At 37.3% G+C, this 9,215-nt stretch overlaps 1 protein-coding gene across 1 annotated transcript; it reads right to left on the bottom strand.

Moving 5' to 3' along the window:
- Positions 1–5,703: 5,703 nt before the first annotated feature.
- On the bottom strand, positions 5,704–7,566 carry LOC134217445 (uncharacterized). Its single transcript, XM_062696211.1, has 2 exons — positions 7,134–7,566; positions 5,704–7,064 (listed from the first exon to the last, which is right to left on the bottom strand). Exons 1-2 carry the CDS (start codon positions 7,540–7,542, stop codon positions 6,658–6,660), a joined length of 816 nt encoding a protein of 271 aa, XP_062552195.1. The 5' UTR covers positions 7,543–7,566; the 3' UTR covers positions 5,704–6,657.
- Between the last annotated feature and the right edge of the window lie 1,649 nt (positions 7,567–9,215).

The raw sequence follows: 9,215 nt of genomic DNA, 5'->3' as shown, positions 1-9,215 counted from the left end.
GAGGGTCATCCTGAACAGATTGTTGGCTTATACAGAGTGTGTTGGTGGCTTATCTAGCAACCAGAAGGGGAAGGTGAGGAGATTTGATCCCCGAGGAGTCTTGATCACCCCCTGTTTTATCGAGAATTAAAGTAGTTTTGTTATAGCGCATTTTTTACTATAGATCCTCTAGACAAATGATCGTTATTATTATTATAACTTTTCATAACAATTGCCAAATGCTTTCGTTTTTTTACAGCACAAAGCCTTGATATTCTTAATGATCTGTACTGATGAAAATGTCAATATTCCATCAAAATTTCAGGGTAATTGGATTTAAAGTTGTTGCATCAATATGCGGACACTTGATCCCTCATTAGTCACCCATACAAAATTTTGTCGAAAAAATTCAAAAAAATATAAATCTGTTCTGGGGCTTCTAATTTTTTGTTGATTTGGCAAATTTGATGAAGGGTTGGCCGGAATAATTATTTATTGCATAGATATCATAGAAAGGGGATCAAGTCTCCCCAAATTCTGAAATTGCATGCGCTGTCGAATTCAAATCGTTCATGTATACGCACAGCAATTCGAAAATTCTTCGTATTTTGAAGGAAAAATATTTAAAAAAAATTGAGAGCACCTTTCTACTTTTATCAAAGCAAGTTCTTGGAGAGGGATCAATTTCACCCGAATATTTTAAAAGTAGTTTTTTGACAGCACTCCAAAAAATCGATTATGTATCAATAACAACAATAATTTAATCGGTACACTTGGAGATCACCACTGCAGAAAGAATAACATTTCGACCACATTCTGATTGATGATGCCGTCTCTGACATTATCGAGGCGCAAACATCGTCTCTGCCCACTATCTGTTGATGGAAAAACTGTGAACTATCCCTCATCAACAATGTACGTTTCCGATAGCCACCCTGGTTCAACCTAAGAAATAACGAAAGAAGCATCTTGACGGACGAACGTGTGGTGATCGAATGGTGAACGCAGCACTTTGAGAAACACTTAAATGGCATTGAGAGTACTTGCAGCGGAGGAGACGACTAAGTCAGTTCAGCGGACGATGGAAAGCAACTGGTAAAGCTGTCAGAATATATACACGAAACTCGTGGATTCAATGTATCGTATGCCTCGGACTTAACCTCTAGTTTGGCATTTCAAATATGAAGATATGGATACCAATCTGAGCGCCTTATGAGCTTGCCGTATCTGAGTCCTTGTTATATTCTGGAATACACCATATCAATGATCTTGTGAACGCGAAAGGTATACTTCTTGACTTGCTGTTCGTAAGCGATACATACTTTTGGGCCAAACACAATTGATACGTTTGCGTGCGTTTTGACAGTTTTCCCATGAGAAAACTGTCAAAACGCACGCAAACGTATCAATTGTGTTTGGCCCATTTGAGTTTTGAGTCTCTACTTGAAAACTTCTTCAGTGTTTTGTAATCGACTGGAGAAAACTAATAAGAAAAATCCATAGCTTGCTAATATGAAGCAAAAAATTGAATTGGCTATTTTCATGCATATTCCCAGACAGGTTCAACAATGATCTCTGGATCTGCTGAAATTTCTATATACTAGTATACTCCCGCCCTCCTTAGCCGTAGGGTAAGATGCGGGGCTACAAAGCAAGACCACGCTGAGGGTGGCTGGGTTCAATCCCCGGTGCCGGTCTACGTAATTTTCGGTTTGGAAATTGCCTTGACTTCCCTGGGCATAAAAGTACCATCGTGTTAGCCTCATGATATACGAATGCGAAAATGGTAACTTGGCTTAGAAACCTTGCAGTTAATATCTGCGGAAGTGCTTAATGAACACTAAGCTGCGAGGCGGCAATGTCCCAGTGTGGTATGTAATGCCAATGAAGAAACTGAAGAGAAGAGAGAAGAGAGTATACTTAAATGGTGAAATATGATATTTTGTTGGCTATCGCCGAAAAGGGAGGTCCATATCACAGTTACTAACTAAGTGATGAAATTCAGCCAACGAAAAACAATCACTCTAATAAAGAAAAAAAATCCAGGATAATCTACCTAGCGGCGAAGGTGCCTCTCTCGTGTATTATAAAATGAATTGAGAAAAGCACATAGAAGATTTATAAATTGCACTTTAGGGAGATAGATTCAGATATTTCTATCATTTCTCATATAAATTTTTGTTTTTTTTTAAATGCATTGCAGTAGTTAAAAAAATCGATCTTGACTTTTTTTTCAAGGGTGGATTTTTTTAATAACTCCGGAACGCAATGATCTTCCTTATTCATTCTTACTTCTTACTTTTTCCCTATAGGAAAAAAACACTTTCTTCTTCCTTTTTTCTACTTCCTGCTTCCCTCTACCTTATCCCTTTTTCTTTATTCCTCCTCCCTTCTCCCTTCTTCCTACTTCCTTTCACATTTTTCTTCTCCCTTTTTTATTTTTAATTCTTCCATCCTCTTTTTTCATTCTTCTTGATATTATATTTCATTTTTTTACTTCTTCCTTCTAACTTTTCACTTCTCACTACTCACTTGTCACTCCTCTCTTCTCACCACTCACTTCTCATTTTTCACGACTCCCTGCTCACATTTTACTTCTCATTTCTCACTGATCACTTCTCCCGTCTTACTTCTCACGCCTCACTATTCAATTTTCACTTCTCACTACTTAATTTCCACCTCTCACTCGTTATTTCTCACTTTACACTTGCCACTTGCCAAATGCATGGGTGAATACTATCACTTGAAAGACAATGACAGGAAATTTGTGCCGAATGATCATCAGCTTCAGCCCGCTGTTGGCAAACCGAGTTTGCTAAGCTACTCCTGCTTTGCCTTGCTGACTGAAAGGCACCGTCATTAGCCTGGGACATGGATATATGAAAAAAATAAATTTTCGTTCCCTCATATTTTTCAGAAGCCTTTTGGGTCTTACAATGCTTGTGCGAAATTTCAGATCAATCGGTGAAACTATATTTTAGCGCCGGCGATTTTAATTTTCCATAGGATTTACTATGGGGAAATTTATCTTTACAAAGGAATAATCCCCAAGGTGTCCCATTATTCTCTAACGATAAATCGATCCAACTACATCATAGGAAATTTTATCAGCAAACTTTCATTGGAAGACCGCAAAGTGATCCGACGCTCGTGAAAAATGTTATTTACATAAAACTAATTGCTGTATGAACGCAAGGCTCATTGCACTTTTTGTTTCAGCATCACTGCCGTCTGCTGCTTGCTGTTGTTTGTACGAGGCACCACTTTGCGTGGAGGATTCGCTTAGTATGAATGAAAAGCGGGTTACTAGGGATACGTTTATTGGCCTTGCTGTTTGAGTCTTCGTCCTTCTAGGTAGAAGAAAATCAACCAAATTTCAATGAAGGTGTGATTAACAAAAAGAGGCATGTAACGCACACTTTCCACACACAATGCAACGAAGCGACTATAGTCGCGAGGTATAGGTTGGGGCCTCTCATTCTCGACGTCAATAGTTCGAAGCTGGTCTGAGCGGGATTTTTTTTCGATACTGGTATTCTTTAGGAAATTCTTTATATTTCCATATTCTTACTTTCTAGAAGCTTTCTGGTGTTTCTAAAAGACTGAGATATGATTCTTGTGATACTGATTTCAGAAGAGAATAATTTAATGAAGTTGCTTTGCTTCCTTGATATTTGATTGATATGCCAATCAAAGACTTGAATTATAACTAATTTTCTATTTTTCAAAGGGTATTCCTTTGACTTTCATACAAACTATTCTGTCAGCCGTGTATTTTTTTTTTAATTATGAAGTGATGTGAAATAATTAATATTGATCGTCTTAGGGGAAAATGTTACATAGTTAAAATACTTCAAACTTCCATTTACTTCCGCTATATATATTTTGATGTGAAAATCATCTCTCATACAATCTAGATTTTTTCTATAATCTGTATTAAAGATATTTTCAACTCGAAGCAAAACAAATCTAGGAATCTCCTAAACTATTTCACAATTTAGAAGTCTTCGATTTGAATAATCGGCATGTCAATCAAGTATCAATGCAGCAGAGCAAGTTCATTAAATTATCCTCTTGGCAAATCAGTATCACAAATACACAGCAAATAGTTTTGAAAATTCAACGACTTGTAAAATTACGAATTAACATTTGATATTCATTTAAATTTGACTGAGTTTTACAAGCAGGCCCAGTTTGAATTTATTTAAATTTAAAGGAACAATAAGATCGATTAAATATTGCGTCTATTTGCATGCTCCAAATATATGGCTGAAAATACATTTAAAATCCCAACATATTTGTATCTGTATATCTTATCTAAATCTTTTAGAAATACTGAAAATTTTCTCGAAAATTAGTATTTGGGAATATAAATATAAATATCAAAAAGATTACCAGTACCAAAAAAATCCCCGTTCAGACCAGCTTCGAACTATTGACGTCGAGAATGAGAGGCTCCAACCTATACCTTGCATCTATTATCGCTTCGTTGCATGATGTGTGGAAAGTGTTCGTTACATGCCTCTTTTTGTTAATCACACCTTCATTGAAATTTGGTTGATTTTCTTCTACCTAGAAGGACGAAGACTCAAACAGCAAAGCCAATAAACGTATCCCTAGTAACCCGCTTTTCATTCATGCTAAGCGAATGCTTCACGCAAAGTGGTGCCTCGTACAAACAACAGCGAGCAGCAGACGGCAGTGATGCTGAAACAAAAAGTGCAATGAGCCTTGCGTTCATACAGCAATTAGTTTTATGTAAATAACATTTTTCACGAGCGTCGGATCACTTTGCGGTCTTCCAATGAAAGTTTGCTGGTAAAATTTCCTATGATGTAGTTGGATCGATTTATCGTTAGAGAATAATGGGACACCTTGGGGATTTTTTCTTTGTAAAGGTAAACTTCCCCATAGTAAATCCTATGGAAAATTAAAATCGCCGGCGCTAAAATATAGTTTCACCGATTGATCTGAAATTTCGCATAAGCATTATAGGACCCAAGAGGCGTGCAAAAACCATGCAGGAAGTGAAAATAAAATTTTGTCCCACCCTAACCGTCATAGGCAAAGAGGAGCAGAGAAAAATACAAAACAAAAGAATCACACTCAGCAGGCATTGTTGATAAATTGCACCACTACAGTGGAGACGCATGGTATTTGTCTGACTGAAAATCTGTTTGGGAGTATCAAACATAACACGAACACCAGACTTCGGATGCGAGTGCCAAAATTCAAACCAAAGCATCAGTTCAACACACCATACTTTTGTTCGTTCTTCCAAAAGCTAGGCATAAAGAGTTGGTGTTTGCGCTAATTCGATGCTACAGGTGTTAACATTGAAGGCTGTAACCAGCACATATGTACAGTACGGTGTTTATAAATATCTTTACGGAAGCCTACAGGAATATGTGGAATGGGACAGTGAGAGTCTGGTTTTGAACAGCTGATACCGATTCGAGCAACACATTTGTCATGTAGGTACTTGATTTTACAAATTATACAGAAATTCTACATTATCTGCCGTCATTCTTAATAATTTTTCTTAATACCAATTTCGTAAAAAATGTGTAACTTCTGTTTACATGAAATCTAGCAATCAAATATAGGAAAAGCATTTCAGTTTACATATTTACATCGAAAAAGTCTAAAGAGTGTCTAATAGTTCACCTTCTTCCTTTCTTTCATTTCCTTCATTTGTTGCAATCGGGATATTGTCGCGTCTTATTACCTACTAAACAAGTAAATTTTTTTTTATTAGACCGTACCGGAGCGGAGTTCGAACTCAGTCGTCTTTAATGCCAAAAGTAATGTTTGAATAAATTCAAAACCACAAAAGTCATGGGCCATTAAATCAAGCACGTATGAATAACTCTCTTGCACAACACTATTGGACTGTTTTGATTGCATTTCTCATGTAGATAATAAAAGTCACTTGTTACTGTGTTTATATTCTGGACTGTTGTTTTTTGTGCACTGCTGTCGATTGTTTTCTTAAACTTCTGCTACCTGGATATTCTATCGAAAGTTCGGATTTGAAAGAAGTCTAAAAGTTTTTTTCATTGTCTTTGTTAGGGGAAGTCTAAAACTCTTAAAGGTCTAAAAGAGATTCACTGGTATATTTCGGAGAACTGCTCCTTGAATTCATACCAGGAACCCAAATCAATACCATTTGAAAACAACGAATTGATGCGCAATTTGTTTTATACCTAATTTTTATGATTTTTTCAGCAGTGAGCACGTTGGATAACATCGAAACACGACACAAATTGAGCGTAAATAGCCTGTTTTGCGAATGTTATTGACATAGGAGCATGTTATTAATAATGAAACAGATACCCTATTTAATAAATTTCACAAAAATGTTATATTTGCATTCAACCAACGTTGAATTTATGATGCTTGACATCGAGCATTTTAAAGAAACAAAGAAAAAATGAGCTCCGAAAATCAGGTCACGTAATGCCAGTTGAGTATTTTCACTTAAATTGACCCTAAACAATATGAATTTAATGCAGTTATAGCAGATTATACAACCCGAGCAGCACAAGTCAGACAAAAACTGTTGCAGCAACTTGACTGTGACTGAATCCGGTCACATATAAGTTACAGTAACCTATGTGGAACATGTGTGCTGCTAGGGAAGTATGTATATGTTCACTTGGACCTTTTTTTTAATATTTAATTTTCATCCACTGATACACTCGGACTAGGAACAATAAAATACTCATCAAAGTCCAACAAACCAAGCTCTTCTCTTGCAGCTTCTAGCACTTTTAGCTTTTCCAATACTGTATGCATTTGAAATCCCACTCCGTCAGATGCCAAGTAGCAATATTTCACTCGATCTACCAGAGGCCTCAACTGATCGACCGTATACAAACGGGCCTTGACGAATCGCTCTGCGTTATCAACAAAAACGTTGGCTTGATCCATAGGAAAGAATAATTGCTCCGAAATATGTGCCAATTCATCGTGGTTGGAGAGCATGTTCTCCAGAAACCGCTCTAGGTAACGAATTTTCCCAGCTTCTTCCGAACGTTGGCATTGTGGAGCACAGTAGGTTTGGGAGTCGAAAAATAGCTTCTCTGAAATTGAATCCAAATTAATCCGCATTAATGCGTATTTTTTTTTACTTTCTATGATAATATGCTCACGATCAACGAAAACGTATTTCCACGGTGACAGTTTGACTTCCTGTGCCTTAACTTTGACTACGCGGTACTTTATAGTATCACCCAGTTTCACCTGCAGATGATCATCCTGAATGAAAAACTTCCCATCAATGGGCTGGCTAACATTTCGGCATAGATCACAATCTAACGGTGATTCACCATCGCTGTTAGTTGGATTCACATATAACTCAACACCGAAGCTTAAATATTTTGATTTGTATCGGGACCAAATCTGAATTCCGCGCGGTTCCAAAATTTGAATGTTCAATTTGGGTTGCACGGAATATACGAGCCATTCGGGAAGGGGCGCCACCGCCACATCCTCGGCGGCTAAAAATGAAATCAAACACGTAGCTATGAATGTGAAAACAGTCAATCGTGTAATGCACATTGTTTTGAACTGCTTTCAAGTGGAGTGACTGGCGAGTGAAAAAATCTTATTAAATAATGATAGAAGTGTGCGCTTCTATATGGACAGTTTTGTCTACGTGAAAATCAAGGAGATAATTGTGCTGTGTGTATAGGGTAACGGATCCGGCGTTTCATCTCATTCGTATATTCGTAATACTTCTTTTTGGCTTTCTTGGACAACAAATCCATTTAAACAATTAAAAGATTTCACAATTCTTCCCTTTACTTTCACTACGTTAAAATTTGTTTTGTGTAAATTTTCCTTTAAACCGATTCAATACGGATTTTTTTTTCGTCGTATTTCAACATAAATTTTGGACATTCTGCTTCAAAAACGTATACAAACCATGAAAAAGTAGAAATATGGGGTAAAATATTTTTTTTGGGATCTTCTAGGGCTTCCAAACCTTTCTTGAGTTCAGATCTTAATGATCTACGTAAATGACAAAGCGTTTTACGGGGCCTCAATCCTAATTTGAAGTTTGCAATGCTACTTGAGACATAATTAAACTATTTTTATCAAATCGCAGTGTAACCAGAACTTGAACGGTACTCCAAACTATTCTTGAGTTCAGATCTTGGAGGCCTACAATACCAACAGAGTGATTCATAGGGTCCTGAGCTTGTCTGTTAGTTGGAGAAGCTCCGTGGAACATCATTACAGCAGTATATTCAAAATACAACATTCCCAGAATATCTATGGTACTCCAAACAATTCTTGAGTTCAGATCTTGGAGGCCTACAAGACCAACAGTTCCTGCGGGAATCCAAATCATTTTTTTTGAATTCAGATATTGGAGGTCTTCAAGACCAACAGAGTGATTAATTGATTTCCGAGCTTGTGTGTTAGTTGGAGAAGCCCCATGGAACATCATTACACCAGTATATACAAAATACAATATTTCCAGAATATCTACGGTACTCCAAATCATTCTTGAATTCAGATCTTAGGGTTCTACATGACCAACAGAGTGGTTCAAAGGCAACTCAGCTTATGTGTTAGTTGTAAACCCATGAGACATCATTACACCAGAATATGAAAATTTAAACATTTCCAGAATATCTACGGTACTCCAAACGATTTTTGAGTTCGGATATTGGAAGTCTACGAGGCGAACAGAGTGATTCATAGGATCCTGAGCGTGTGTGTCAGTTGTAGAACCCCATGGGACATCATTACACCAGTATTTACAAATAATAAATTCCCAGAACAATTACGGAGCTCCAGAATTCTATAACAGAAGGATGCATAGGTTCCCAAACTTGCTTGTTAGTTGGAATTGCTCCAATGGCCATCATTACGTACACAATACGTACGTACGAAAAAAAACGAGTTATTATGATCACAAACATCGCATCCACATTTTTCTCGTTCCTTTATCGTCAATAGTGTTATAGAATAAAGCTGTGTCTACGGGTACCATGGCGTCTCTTGATGACCGGCTGTATATAAGAATTATTGCTACTCCATAATCGATCAGAATTAGAGTAAGTTGCACCCCGAAGGCGTTGGTTCTCTCATACTTACTTGCTTCATACTTATTATACTTACTTGATACTTGATGGGCTACAGCTCTTCGATGAACCTACGCCGAATGGAGTATCCTTCTCCACTGGACTCGATTCTGGGCCAATCGCTTCCAGTCGCCCTGA

This window comes from Armigeres subalbatus, chromosome 2 (genome assembly GCF_024139115.2).
Source record: "Armigeres subalbatus isolate Guangzhou_Male chromosome 2, GZ_Asu_2, whole genome shotgun sequence".
Lineage (NCBI taxonomy): Eukaryota > Metazoa > Arthropoda > Insecta > Diptera > Culicidae > Armigeres > Armigeres subalbatus.
Note: the sequence above shows the minus strand (reverse complement) of the source record. Positions and strands in the feature narration are given on the sequence as shown.

Coding starts and splice junctions, on each gene's coding strand:
- LOC134217445 (XM_062696211.1), bottom strand. CDS start 7,542: ATGTGCATTACACGATTGACTGTTTTCACATTCATAGCTACGTGTTTG. Junction 7,065..7,133: donor GAAATACGTTTTCGTTGATC/GTGAGCATATTA, acceptor ATTCAATTTCAG/AGAAGCTATTTTTCGACTCC.